This window comes from Microsporum canis, genomic scaffold (assembly GCF_000151145.1).
Source record: "Microsporum canis CBS 113480 supercont1.5 genomic scaffold, whole genome shotgun sequence".
NCBI classification, from domain to species: domain Eukaryota; kingdom Fungi; phylum Ascomycota; class Eurotiomycetes; order Onygenales; family Arthrodermataceae; genus Microsporum; species Microsporum canis.
The window spans coordinates 2,350,103-2,363,749 of record NW_003299165.1 but is presented as its reverse complement, the minus strand read 5'-3'; the positions used below and the strand labels follow the sequence as shown (position 1 = coordinate 2,363,749).

At 47.0% G+C, this 13,647-nt stretch overlaps 7 protein-coding genes across 7 annotated transcripts in view; 3 read left to right on the top strand and 4 right to left on the bottom strand.

Moving 5' to 3' along the window:
- Positions 1-116: 116 nt before the first annotated feature.
- MCYG_05961 (SAM domain-containing protein) lies at positions 117-2,131 on the bottom strand (the record flags this gene model as incomplete). The annotated part of the gene is made up of 3 exons (XM_002846046.1): positions 117-173; positions 243-1,552; positions 1,627-2,131. 3 exons carry the CDS (start codon positions 2,129-2,131, stop codon positions 117-119), a joined length of 1,872 nt encoding a protein of 623 aa, XP_002846092.1.
- Positions 2,132-3,040: 909 nt separating this feature from the next.
- Positions 3,041-4,523, bottom strand: MCYG_05960 (NIMA interactive protein; the record flags this gene model as incomplete). The annotated part of the gene is made up of 3 exons (XM_002846045.1): positions 3,041-4,111; positions 4,192-4,272; positions 4,344-4,523. The coding sequence occupies 3 exons, from the start codon at positions 4,521-4,523 to the stop codon at positions 3,041-3,043; spliced, it is 1,332 nt and encodes a 443-aa protein (XP_002846091.1).
- An 830-nt stretch (positions 4,524-5,353) lies between these two features.
- On the top strand, positions 5,354-6,065 carry MCYG_05959 (phosphoribosylglycinamide formyltransferase; the record flags this gene model as incomplete). Its single annotated transcript, XM_002846044.1, has 2 exons — positions 5,354-5,764; positions 5,823-6,065. The coding sequence occupies 2 exons, from the start codon at positions 5,354-5,356 to the stop codon at positions 6,063-6,065; spliced, it is 654 nt and encodes a 217-aa protein (XP_002846090.1).
- A 1,078-nt stretch (positions 6,066-7,143) lies between these two features.
- MCYG_05958 (pyridoxine kinase) lies at positions 7,144-8,407 on the top strand (the record flags this gene model as incomplete). Its single annotated transcript, XM_002846043.1, has 4 exons — positions 7,144-7,207; positions 7,266-7,478; positions 7,534-7,651; positions 7,717-8,407. The coding sequence occupies 4 exons, from the start codon at positions 7,144-7,146 to the stop codon at positions 8,405-8,407; spliced, it is 1,086 nt and encodes a 361-aa protein (XP_002846089.1).
- A 157-nt stretch (positions 8,408-8,564) lies between these two features.
- On the bottom strand, positions 8,565-9,559 carry MCYG_05957 (deoxyuridine 5'-triphosphate nucleotidohydrolase; the record flags this gene model as incomplete). The annotated part of the gene is made up of 5 exons (XM_002846042.1): positions 8,565-8,645; positions 8,716-8,756; positions 8,828-8,959; positions 9,018-9,369; positions 9,551-9,559. The coding sequence occupies 5 exons, from the start codon at positions 9,557-9,559 to the stop codon at positions 8,565-8,567; spliced, it is 615 nt and encodes a 204-aa protein (XP_002846088.1).
- Positions 9,560-10,208: 649 nt separating this feature from the next.
- Positions 10,209-11,384, top strand: MCYG_05956 (cystinosin; the record flags this gene model as incomplete). The annotated part of the gene is made up of 3 exons (XM_002846041.1): positions 10,209-10,249; positions 10,466-10,895; positions 11,028-11,384. 3 exons carry the CDS (start codon positions 10,209-10,211, stop codon positions 11,382-11,384), a joined length of 828 nt encoding a protein of 275 aa, XP_002846087.1.
- A 945-nt stretch (positions 11,385-12,329) lies between these two features.
- MCYG_05955 (C2H2 type zinc finger domain-containing protein) overlaps positions 12,330-13,647 on the bottom strand; it is a gene marked incomplete at both ends in the record, with an annotated part of 2,055 nt that continues 737 nt past the window's right edge. The window contains 3 exons of the mRNA XM_002846040.1: positions 12,330-12,438; positions 12,551-12,748; positions 12,828-13,509. Coding sequence (XP_002846086.1) covers positions 12,330-12,438; positions 12,551-12,748; positions 12,828-13,509 — 989 coding nt within the window. The remainder of the gene's footprint in view (positions 12,439-12,550; positions 12,749-12,827; positions 13,510-13,647) is intronic.

Genomic DNA, 13,647 nt, shown 5'->3' with positions numbered 1-13,647 from the left:
GTAGATATCGCGAGAAAAAATAGTATAAAAATTCGTTGCGGCATCACCGAATGGGGACAAACCATTTCCTTTTTTAAACAGACATAGTGCTGCATCTTCAGCCTGTGTTGGTAGCTTTAGATGATATTGTCGAGCTTTCCTTCCGACTTTGCCTCCTTAACTTGTTCGAAAACCTTTATTAACCAATGATTAGTATCAATACCTACATACGAATAAAAAAGAGAGCAGGCCAGGGCACATACCTTTAGCATCTTGTTCCTTGCACCAAGGGCATTCACACCACGAGCTTCCAGACCTTTGTCATCTAACTCGACCAATTCTGTCCACTTAAGATCCTTAAGGTTGTCAGTGTACTTGTGCAAGCGAAGGGATCGAAGCCAACCGGGGATGTCTTGGAGAAGAGCTGGGTCGGTTGGGTCTTCCGGTGGCTTCGAGCTTCCACGTCGGCCGCGCGGAGAGCGGCCACGCGCGATCTCAGAATGATCAGACAAATATCCTTCGTGACTGCCAGCGCCACTGAATTGACTGACTCCCATTCCACCAAGAGTGTTACCCAAGTAGGTATTGGCGTCATATGCAGCCAGGAACCCGTTGTTCTGAGGAGAAGTGAAATTCATCTGTAGCGGCGTTCCTTGAAGCGCCAGCCCTGGAGAGTTAGGACGAGAGCGACGTCCACTGAGAGCAGCTTGCTGTTGAGCCTGCAGAGCAGCAACCTGTTGAGGGTTCAGAATTTGACCAGAGTCATTAACCATGATGACATTGGTTCCAGGAATGGTGTTTGGGAGGCCGGGAGAAACAGGTGGCTGGTTATGCATACGGTTTTGGTTATCGTTAGACCGGGTACGGCGGTATTTGCGTGCATCATCTAAGGCAATACGGTTATTAACAGTTGACAAAGCAGCGAGTTTCATGGCAGTGGCATTGGCAATCATATCGGCTTGGTTGGGCTGGCTTTGTTGGTTGAAGGACGAGACCATGGGGGTATTTGTCATGGAAGCCCAGCTTGCATTGCCTACGTTGTAAGGGGAAAGAATCGGAGGCTCTGGCATGAAATCGGGAGCGGTGATGGTAGTGTTTTGTATATTGGAAGGTCCAGATGAAAGTGGAGATCGAAGACCAGCAGATTGAAGTGGCTGAGAAAATTGGCCCATGGGCTGCTGCTGCTGCTGCTGGCCAGATGAAGACTTGGGCCGTGCAATGGGTGCCTGTTGTTCTGGCGCACGATGAGTCCAAGGAGAGGCAGGAGGTTGAGGCAAGCTATCTTTGCCAACGTCAGTGGTAGAGATGGTAGGAGCAACCAGTGAAGACCTGTCTCCACTAAAAACAGCACTGTTACGGTTCGATACAGGAGCATTCCCAGTTTGTTGAGTGAGCTCAGCTTTCTTCTTGGCAATAGCAGCTGCAGCGTCGGGAAACATAGCATTGATAGTTGAAGTGTCAAGTCCTGAGTTACGCTTATTGCCAGGAGACGGAGGAGGGCGAACCAGAGAGTTGCGAGACCCTTCCACGTTTAGCTTTGACATAGCATCGCTTAGACGGTTGGACATGGCATCTGAGAACTTCAGTGTTAGAATATGTATCATTTGAAAACCAGACGAGTTGGGGTTTTGGGGAAGGTAAACATACCTTTTTCGCCGAACGTTGCGGGGGACAACACACTTGACATTGGGTGACTTTGGGACATTTGTTGCAACACCTGAATGAAAAATCGAATTTGAACCTGGGTTGTCTGTTGAAGTAAAGCATAGAGAGCGGCAGTCCTCTCAGCTTCACTCAAAACACGAAACCACTGCTCAATAGCGCTAAGCTCATCCTTGAAATCCTGGTCCAACGTGGCGGCAGCCATTTCCTCCAAAGTCGTCTCATATTGATCGATATCCGCCAACCACTGCTGCGCAGCTCGATCCAGTGCATCGTCTGCATTGTTTTGGTTTTGAGATTGTTGGTTGAAGTATACTTCCGATGCGGGGCGAATATTGCGAGCGGACAGCGGTGGGGCGAAGCCGGACATGTCGGCAGAGGCACGGAGCTGATGAGAGCCCCCTAGAGTGCGGGAGGAAGACGGGGGGCGAAGAGATGACTTCGAAGCCTCAGGGGTGCTGTTTCTGTTCCCAATAATGTGGCTTGCCATGGTTGTTCTTGAAAATATCGTGGGAGTGTACAGAGGACGGGCTGAAGAACGAAGAGAGAAGTATTAAAATCCGTGGTGACGATCGAGTGTAAAGCAAAGCTCCTGCAGCACCAGCTGAGTTTGCGAAGATACGTCTGTCGAACAGAGGTAGACGAATATACCCCAGAAAAGTACCGGGGGGCAATGCCCAAGTATTGGATGTGATTAAGGGACAGGGATCCAAATTTCAGCCAGAATCCGGACAGTTGGTGATCTATTTGGACAAAGATTAGTGACAGACCAGGCCAGTGGGCTGCACGGCGGTTTGGCAAGTAATATAGGTAAATTAATCAAGTAATGCAACAGCTAGCAACTCGTCGAAGATAGGTTCTGGGGCCGGGCGGCAATTAAGGCTCGAATCTGGACACGGGAGCAACAGCGGTGTATCAAACACAGCAGTTATACCAGTAAACGTCTGAATTAAGGCATGAATCGAAGCATAAAAGACCGGAAAGGGCGCAAGAAGAGGATGCAAGAGGGGGAGGAGGAGGAAACGAGGTTTCAATCACGGTAAGTCGTTGTTTTTGGCAGCGAGCGAAGTTCGAGGTTCGAAGAAGAGAAAACGAGGTTTTTGTGGTGGAGTTGAGGAAATGCATGTTGAGCTGACTAAGCGGTTGGTTTTTTTTTTTGGGCCCCCAAAAGAAAAAAACTTCTGCATGTCATATGTCATAACTAACGAAGTATGACGAAGGATATCAGAATACAAGTTTCAATAAATAAAAAAAAAGATGGTGTGAAGCTGGATTCTCGAGTTTACTCCATGCCCTTATTTGTTTTGTGGTGTTAAATCTCTTTAGTCTATAAACTTTGATATGGCACAGTGAGAGTAGGAAATGGGATGACATCCAAAGGCGCATGGAGTGTCTGGCTTTAGTTGGGACGGTTTCTTTGCAGTTTCCGTCTCTTCTGTCGAATGTCATTTGCATCTGATCTTTGCGGTGCCGCCTTCTCACCTCCGGAGGGTTTCGCAGGTAGAGCCTGATCTTTGGTAGGCCCTGACGGCCCAATATCAAACAGTCTCTTCTGTCGAACGGAAGACTCGTTGGATACCCGTCTGCTCGATAATGCCGAGTCCTCCGACTCCGATTGATCGACGGACATGTTCGCAGTGCTACCTGTATCTTTCTGTATGCTGGAGTCCGTTGTGAACGACATTCCAAGTTTTAGTTCATCAAAGTTCATCGAACCGCTTCCATGGGATATTCGCTTATGCCACCCATCCATCATTGAAACAGCCTCTTGCCATCGCAACTCCATCTTTTCCCACCCATCCCTTAGACGAGCAATCTCAGAGTCCCTAATTTCGACTTCCTCCAAGGGAACGAATGAAGGGTTCGTGAGCAAGGCTCGGAGTTGCTCAAGGGCAGAATCCATTTCCCTTGAAAGCACCTCATGTCGTGATAGAGTAGCATCAACGTTATCTTCTTTTCCTGCAGTTCTCTCAGCTTCCTCGTCACCCGCATCGGTCAACCCTTGCAACTCTTTTAGTGTCTGGATTGTGTCCCGTGACAGTTGTATTAACGCATCATTCTCATCGCTTAGGTTCTGGCAAAGTTGTGTCAGGTACTCAGATGTATCCTTCTTGAGACTGTATCCTGGCGTCTCCACGTGGTTAACTCCTTCATGTGCCCTCCGGCTCGAGGTGTTCGTTTTCGGTGGAGGCTGTATCGTAATTGTCATCACTCCAAGCCCGTCTCTTTTGCCGCGCTGTCGGTCCGTTAGATGTGTTTTTAGTTTCTGTAATTCGAGGTCCCTTTTTCGAATATCTGTAGCGCATTGAGTTCGGATCTGTTGAATTGAGGATTTCATCCTTTGCATTTGGTCTTTTAGACCGCGTATGGTAATATCTGCATTTCGTATCGTAGATTTAAACGCTGTTTCTTGGCCTTCTGCAAGGGCAATCGAGCGAGACAGGTCTTTTGTTTTACTCTCGAGTTGTTCCTAAAGTATTGCCAGCACCATTAGTCCAAGTCTTATCAAACCGCAACCCTTCCCTTATATATTATTTGGACTAAACTCACCATTTGAAGCGTCTGCTTTGCTTCTGTTTTCCGTAGGTTTTTCACTGTAGTCGCGAGGTTTTCTCGTTGTTCGGCTTCGCGCTGCAAAGTTAAGGTCAGTGCAACTGTCGCGGTTTCGTAGCCGATAGGGATAGGTAAAAAGAGGCACTCACGTCTCTCCTGGTCACCAAATCATGAACCAGGTTAATAATTTGTGTCATTGTATCATCCACGCCGTCAGGTGCACTGCCCGGGTTTGCGAAATCGATACGTTTTCCATTTCGTAGAAGTCCTCGAGCAAGAAGCAAGTTATTCAGATACTCAGAAGCGGAATGTAGATTAAGAGTATCCATCCTTGCGCCGGCTCCCTTTTATCCAAGTATTCTGCTTCTGCTAGTCGCAACGCTCTTTTCAACTCCTTTGAATGAATATAGAGAAACTTTCATCGCAAAAGGTGGAACCGCGACCTTTCCCAAAAAGGAGATTTGTCAACATGAGGCTAAAATGTACACGTGATAGACGGATATTTTGTTTATCCGGGTTATATAAAAAAAAGTTCATGATTGTATCCTTGGGTGGGCAAGTTATGGAACAAATTGAAACCGTCATTGTGATCGTGAGTTTATATACAAATATTGAAATGCCTTTGACTAGTGAATCAACATTCACCCTTTCCCTCCCTCCCTCTAATTTTCTGCATTACTTACTTAGATATGCGTGGGATTCATTTATTTACCAGTAATATGAAAGTCAAAGATCAGTACTTAAAAGATAACACATAATTTTTTTTAATTTGAGAAGCACTAACCATTTCAGAGAGAGTGATACATCTAACAGAATTTCTTGACGTCAGGTTAGACTCGCGGTTACAGCCTTGGCACCCAATATGACATAAGCAGATTAAACCAGAATTGCCGCGAATATTTTTCCGCCCCGATATCTGGGCTGGACAAATTTCTGCCCCGCCAGTGGTTGAATTTCCATTGCTGTATATATAGAGTACGAGCTCAGCACACATACTCATACACATACAATCAAAACCCAACGCCATCAAGCACCGTCCTCCGCATATCTAGGCCTCATATCTCGTTTACACTTCATCCGTTCCTCTAAATGCTCATACCTGACACTCTATGAACCCCTCCATCACGCGATCAGATCAATAAGATACCATTGAGCCAAAATGGATTCTCCTACCCGCCTCACGATCCTTATTTCAGGCAGTGGTACAAACCTTCAAGCCGTTATCGATGCTATCAACGCCAAAACTCTTCCCGCAACAGTTGTGCGAGTAATATCCAACCGGAAAGAAGCGTATGGCCTCGAGCGGGCGAAGAAAGCTGGTATACCCACTACCTACCACAATCTATTATCATATAAGAAGAAACATCCAAACACTGAAGAGGGAGTGAAGAAAGCTCGAGAGGAATATGATATCGATTTAGCACGCCTGGTACTAGACGATAAGCCTGATCTTGTTGTTTGTCTCGGATTTATGTATGTGCTATCAAAGAAGTTCCTGGATCCAATGACAAGTGCTGGCCTGGAGACTATAAACCTACACCCTGCACTGCCAGGTGCCTTCAATGGAACTGTAAGTTAGAGGTCTCCTTTGTCAAAATGACTACTCGATATTCTAACCGCTGTGATAGCATGCCATTGAACGGGCCCACGAAGCCTGGCTAGAAGGCAAAATTGACAAGACAGGAGTTATGATTCATAAGGTCATAGCAGAGGTTGACATGGGCGAACCAATCCTAGTACGGGAGATTCCGTTTATAAAGGGGGTAGATGAAGATCTAGAGGCGCTGAAGGAGAGAATACACAAGGTTGAGTGGGAGGTGGTCATTGAGGGAATAAATATTATGATAAAGAGGATGCAGGAGAAGAGTTAGTCAAAAGCCCAGTGATCCAGGTATGACAATGCACTGTTGGGTGGTCGATTGTCAATGCTGGATAGGGCATTAGTTATCCGCGACCTGCTCATGGGGGGGTTATGGCTGGCAATGGGCCAGAGATCCTCCTTGTATCTATTTGCTCATAGCTTCTGCAGATTTGAGGCATTCCGTTGAGTTCTGCCGGTTGCCATAGCCGAGCCTTAGCCTGCTCATATCTCCTATACGTAAAGAGAATGGGCAATAACTGAGGCATCACCTTTTATAGGGTTTTGCGGCTAGAGAACATCATCAATAGTTCCAGGCCCTGGGAAAGTTACCAGCCATGCTTCAGGCCCATCTGCAGTCTTTCATCATGTAGCTTTTACTTCTCCTTGTACGAATAAAGGGAATTTGGCTGTTATGTGGCGCTTGACTTTCCACCGTCGATTAGGTAGTTAAGTATAAATTGAAGTTCAAGACTTAATATATATCTATATATATATATATTATATGGTTTGATATGGATAATCTGGGCACAATATTCTCAATGCTTATGCTCCTATGGAATTCAATGTGTGGTTGAATTAACCGCCTGCTTACATGAACCGGAACTAAATAGTTTAAGCCGGAGCTAAGGTCGAGTCATTCGTCCAAGGAAATTTCTCAGCTTCCCAGCTAACATCTCCAATAAACCGAGCCGGTCGCACATACATACACATTATTTCTGAAAAGACTCTTCACTCTTTTTCTTTCATTCTCAGTATAGGATAGACACTGCAAGTATGGCACAGGGCGACCTTGTACCGCAGACAAAAGTGTTGGCGATCGCGAGTCATGTATGTCTCCCTATGTTGCGGTTAAATGGGCCAATAATTATAATGAACCCTAGCTAACTCCAGCCATATTGATAACCTAAGGTGGTTTATGGGTATGAAGAAGCCCTCACACCCTGGTTTTCCTACTGATGAATCATGTCTCGTTACTATACCCGGGGATTGCCGGATGCATATGGAATCGGCTCTACTTGTATAATCGATCGATGATTATTGAGGACAAACATTAATAAATTGGATGACATAGATATGTAGGTAACACGATGGCTACACTCGCCATGCAGTCTTTGGGTTGTGAAGTGGCTGCTTTGAACACCGTCAATTTCAGTAAGGCTCTCTACCTACAACTTGGGAGTAGAGATAGGGAGTACTGACTACGAAATAGGTAACCATACGGGATACAGGCAATTTAAAGGAACAAAGTCATCAGCCCAAGAGATAACAACTCTATATGAGGGGTTACGGCAAAGTTACCTTAACGACTTTGATGTCTTATTGACAGGATACGCACCCAGCGCTACTGCAGTAGAAGCAGTGGGTGATATTGCGATGGACCTGAAGAAACGCGCATCCAAGCGGCCAGGTTCCTTTTTCTGGGGTGAGTTGGAGAAGCACTTTGGTGAAGAATATGGCTTTTAATGCATGGCATCTAGTACTTGACCCGGTGATGGGGGATCAAGGACGTATCTACGTCAACGAGGACGTGGTACCGGCCTACAAGTCTCTTGTTTCGCATGCGGATTTAATCTTACCAAACCAGTTCGAAGCAGAGTAAGACCGTGCCGGCCTTGGGGAAAGAGCAACAAGAAGAGAAAAGATCACTAACAAGATGATAGACTACTCTCCGGAATAAAGATCACGTCTGCTGAAAATCTGGCGGATGCGGTGACGGTCATCCACCGTACGTACAATGTTCCACACGTTGTTGTCACTTCAGTGCAGCTACCGGGCCCTCTTTCTTCGTCAGCATCATCTGTCATCTCTCTCTCAACGGCAGACAATTCTTCTACCAGCCAAGAAGCCCGACAAGACAGCGTGTTGGCGGTTTTCGGGTCAACAATGCGATCTGACCGTTCCGCTCGACTGTTTAAAGTCGAAGTACCTCGCTTAGATTGCTTCTTTAGTGGAACAGGAGATATGTTTGGGGCTCTGATGGTCGGAAGGCTTCGCGAAGCCGTGTTTCAAGACGTGCCTTCTCTGCGCGAAACGGCATCTTGGGTATCTCCAGATGATATAACGGCCACAGAGTTGCCGCTTGCCAAAGCCACGGAGAAGGTGTTGGCGAGTATGCATATGGTGCTGGAGAAGACCATGATTGCGAGGAACGAAGAGCTGGCAAGATATCAAAGAGAGGATGAGAAGGACGACTTAGAATTTGCCCATCTATCGGAAGAGGAACGCAAAGCTGCGCTTGAGAAGAGAGCACGCCTCCGTGCATCGAAGGCAGCAGAGGTCAGGCTCGTACGCAATGTCGAATATGTGAAACACCCTGTCGTGAAGTTTAAAGTGAGGGAGTGGAACCAGTAATGTTTTCGTGTTATTTGCTATCCATTTTTCGGGGAGTTTCTTTCTAGTTAGAGTGAGATTTTCATTGTTCTCTGATTCTTTTTGGGCATAAATGTAAAAAAGCCGAACATTAGAGCAGAAACCAAAATCATATCTAGAGTTCCAAGTCATAAATCGTTTAGCCTGTGCTTCCGAACCCACCAGCACCTCGTACACTCTCTTCCAGTTGCTCAACAACTTGGACTTCTGGGGTATAAATCTGAAGTAACTCGTGTATTAGCCATTGATTAGTCGACAGAGACGGTAGCTTACAAAGGGGATATACTTACTCGCTCAAGGACGAGCTGGGCAACTCGATCACCTTCCTTGACTATATTATTATAAAAGTCGATTAGCAAGAACTGCCAAACAAAGGAAACCCTGGTGAGGCAAGGAACGCACTGGCAAAGTCAACATCTGAGAAGTTGAACAGGAGGACCTTAACCTCTCCTCGATAATCAGCATCGATCACACCAGCTCCGGTATCGATAAAGTGCTTCGCCGCAAGCCCGCTGCGAGGTGCTATCCTTCCATCTAGAAGCCGTGGTCAGTAGTGCAGTTGAAGTAGATATCTTCACACTCGATAACTCACAGGTCCCTTCTGGAACAGCAATTGCAAGTCCGGTCGACACTAGGCCCTTGTCTCTGGCAGGAATCACGATATCCTTCGCAGCATATAGATCGTACCCTGCAGCAAAGGCAGATCCCCGTGTGGGTGCGCGTGCTTCGGGTATCAGTTTCTTGACTAGCAACTGGGTAGACGGCAAAGTAGTAGCCGCAGACGGTGTCTCTGTAGTCTCTGGGATTGCCATGGCTGCGACCTTGGGGCGTTTGGCGAGCGGTGAGTTTGGTAATGAGGGTGCGGCGTGGGGTTTCTCGTCCGCGCTCGAGGTGGGAGGAGGAGTGGCTTCTTTGGGATTTGTCATTGCAGCTTTAGTTGGCCACTTTATGAATTTATATGTTAGCTGTTGGTCTTTCTAAAAAAATAAAATCACTTAATGACTTTTTGTCTTTTTCGCGTCTTTTGGGACGCGTAGAGTCACGTGATATATATTTTCAGACAGCCAAAAGGGGAAAGGCCAAAAGTGGATGGAATCAAATATATTAACTATTATATATATCTACATGGCTCATTGTTATCTATGCATGTGTATTATGTATATGCCTTAACTCAGGGTAGGTTCTACGACGGACACTTAACTTGAACGAAGATATGGCACATTTCAGCCTGTTTGTACTTACATGAATTCCAGGAGCCCGACAACATATGATATATGGATCTTGTGGATCAAGACTACGTGAATATGCCAGGATCAACCGCCAGAGGCAGCTCAGGTACACAGCACTGGATATTATATACATAGTATGCATGGGCTCGAAGAGTCTACTGGGGGTTGTTGGCGTGGCGGCTGCAAAGCAAGATTTAGCTATGGAGTTAATAGCTAAACTTGAATAAACAAATAACGGCCTCTATAGATGCAGTAGATATAGTTGACATGTCTACACAGGTAAATATATCGCATGCCCTATCCAACTATTCGAATATTGATGCCATCTTCCTCGCTCGTAAGCCAGCTGTGTAGTTATATTTTTTAGCTTCCTGGAAATCAACCCAACATCATCCGGGCACAAGACCACATTTTTCCAGTCACGCAGCGCCCTGCCAGACCACAGCTCGAGCCTTTATAAAAGACCACAGGATGGACACTGCTTGATGGTAAAAGGGCCTGCAACCTTCTTTCTCCGCCTATACGATAGACGATAGTAGAACTATTCTGCGGCCATGTCACCCCAGGTTGAGCGGTTCCTGCGCGCAGTCTCCAGGTAATGTCCATCAAAACCACGCCCTTTTGTACGAGTGTAAGAGGCGCGCATCTTGCTAACTTAGCCGGGCTCTCGTACACTACACAGGCTCCTGGGATGGATATAGTACGATTTATCTCTCTTGTCATCTCCCCACCCACAAAAAGGCCCATGATCTTGGCCCGATCAAGAGTCGTCCCCTCCCCAAGCTGACTCTCGGCATCATAAATATTATAGCATGCTCTGCTGGTCTCTGTCATTCTACCCACAGCCTCTCAAGAACTGGCGTCGACGCTCCACCTCGGGCTCAACGATCTCCTTTCCTACCTCCAACGTTCTAGGCTTCATATGCTATGCAGTCTACACTTCTGCCTTCTTCTTCTCCCCTGTCATCCGGGGCCAGTATGCCGCTCGTCATCCGGAAGCACCTGAGCCTACGGTGCGAGCCAACGACGTAGCCTTTGCCTTTCATGCAGTCGCCCTCAGCGTGATTACATATAGCCAGTTCTACCCGATGATATGGGGGTTCAAGGCGTCTCCGCATCAGAACATCAGCCCTGCTATCGGCGGCATGGTCGCAGGATGCGTGCTTACCATCCTCGGCGTCTTCCTCCTGGCGTGGTCAAAGGGCGGAAACGATGCTTCTAACTGGGCATGGATCGATGTCGTAAGTTGTACCAGCAACCCCAGCTTGCTAGCAGTTGCAATTATAACCAGTTAAGCTAGCTGGTTACTTAGTTGCCATTTTGTCTCCCGTGTTTGTGTGCTGACATGCAGTTGCCGTTTTGTCGTTCTATAGATTTATACCATGTCTTATGTCAAGCTGCTGGCGACTGTAGTCAAGTATTGCCCACAAGTCTATCTAAACTATCGGTTAAAATCAACCGTGGGATGGAGCATATACCAGATTCTCCTGGACTTGATCGGCGGTATCCTGTCACTGATTCAGCTGGTCATTGATTCCTCGCTCGAGAACGACTGGAGCGGTATCACCGGCAACCCAGCGAAATTTGGCCTGAGCAACGTCAGCATTTTTTTCGACTTCATCTTCATGGTGCAGCATTACATCCTTTACCGTGAAAGGAACGGCTCAGCCAAGGAGAACATCGATGTCGAGGACCCAGCAACCCAGCCGTTGCTTACTTCCAGCACATAGTTAGGTACATGCAAGGGCGTGGGCCGTTTTTGGGTATTCATTTAAAGGGATAGATTGTATAAATTAGTTACTTGTTAGGTCGTACGATGCAGTCATGCTTACACACATTTAGTCTAATACTTGTTTACATACTTCCGCCCTATGCATACGCATCCATTAGTGCGTGAGACGGGCCATCCATCCATCCATCCTATATTACGGGAATTAACTGAAATGAAAGAATAGATGTTGAAGGGGCAGACAGACTGGAATAGACCTATCCATTCGATCATGTGAAGTTTTTTATTTTTCCAAAATATATACACCAGGCGTTCCCTTCGTTGGCCCCCTATCCTGAAACTCGCGTCTCAGGGCTGTATGGATAACCGTTTTCCATGATAAGAGAGAGAAAAGAAGAAGAAAAAGGGACGTAAAAAGGAATTTTTTAAAATAGGAAAACATTAATGCGAATGGAAATGAAGCCATGTTCAGCAATGGAGGAGGGAGAAATATGGCAGACAGGCTCGGGAATGGGTGACGTAATGTAATGCACAGCTCCCGAGATGAAAAAGATGGGATGAGATGAGACGAGATGATGAGACGACGAGAAAATACAAAGAAAAAAAAACCTATTTAAGAAAATACACGAAAAAAAAAAAAAGAAAGCAAAAGAGAACCGGCCGATATTTGTACGCCTTCGCAAACCGCAGGTAACCAAGTAAAGTGGAAAAATGAAATGGATGGACGAGAAAGCGAACGACGACGCAAGTGAAGCCAGAATATATATATATATAAGCTATATATATAGTCGATAACAAAGATAGAAACAAATTGCTCGCTCTTGCTCTCGCTTTAAAAAAAACAGAGACAACTATGATGATGATATGACGACGATGATGTAAAGGACGTAAGGTATATCTTGTTGTATGGTAGGAAGGAAAAGGAAAAAAGGGAAAAAGGCAATGCCTAGGCTCTTCGCCTTCGACCACGATTAGCTCCCTCGGGCCTCTGGGCAAGGACTTCTCTGAGGAGAGGATCTTCCCTGTCCTTGTCGATGTGGTGAACCCGAACATGTCTGTCGTTATAAATTAGCACAGCCACAGTTTTGAGGTGTCGATACGCATAAGGGTGCCTGGGGCAGTAATGATAGGCAGGCATCCACGCTAAAAGTGGGATGATCGACGTACCGTTGGAGATTATCCGGTCTAGGATACTTGTGTCGTTGATCCGGACAGAACGGACATACATATCCGGGCGAATCGTGCACAAGACCGTGACGGATCATCTCGTTTTTTCGCTTGAAGCCCTTTCCGCCCTCCGAGCGCGGACAGCCCTGTACGGGACAATAGTATGGCCGGAACTGAGAGTGGACGTTTGCATGGGAGCTGGGGGGTCGATTGTTAGTATGGGATCCGGATGACGATAAGATGGAGGGAAGGTTTTTTTTTGAGCGATGGGGCTTACTTGAGAAGATATTGAGTTTGGAATGGCAGAGCCACACAGCCTGGGTAGTTACATTTGAACATCCCCGAGGATGAGATGGTGGTAGTTGGGGTGTCGTGGCGTTTTTCAGGACCTTCTTGGCTGGTTGGGTCTGTGGGAGTAGGGTATCCGGTGCTTGGAGTGTCACTGTACTGAGAGCCAGGCTCGCAGGAGGACTGGGATAGGGACTGAGAGTGAGAGTGAGACTGCGGTCGAGAGTGGTCCGTTTTTAGTCGATCGGGCCAGTAATGGGGTTGATGGAGGGCAGAAGGGGTTGAAACGTTGGAGATGTCACAGGTCTTGGGCGGAGAGGCGTGGGAGTAAGCTGGAGTGGATGCTGTGGAGGAGAGTAGAGGGGTAGGGTAGAACTGCTCTGATAGTCGTCGAATATGCGACTGTGACGAGTTATGGTGACCATGGCTGTGAGAGTGGCTGTGATGTGATTGGCGAGGAGAGGACGTGACTGCGGGATAGGTGGGCTGTGGCACGCCGTTTTTGAGAAAGTGGTCCTTTGAGGAGATGACGTCCGGTACGATCTCGCAGGGGAACGAAGATCGAAAGGACGGTAGGCTCTGACACACGGTGCTGCCGCCCTCGGAAGAGCTGCCGGCTATTGTTGCCGGGGGCGAATTGAGAACGGGCAGTGTCTGTACCCGTGAAGACTCTAAGGGGAAGGTATTTAGTTTTTTGAAGGTGGTTGGGGTTGAGAGCATGGGCCTCGAGTCCTGGAATATTGAGGCTGAGAGTGGTGACTGTGAGGTAGGATTTGAGATTATCTGTGCCACTGAGGGCAGCCGAGTGT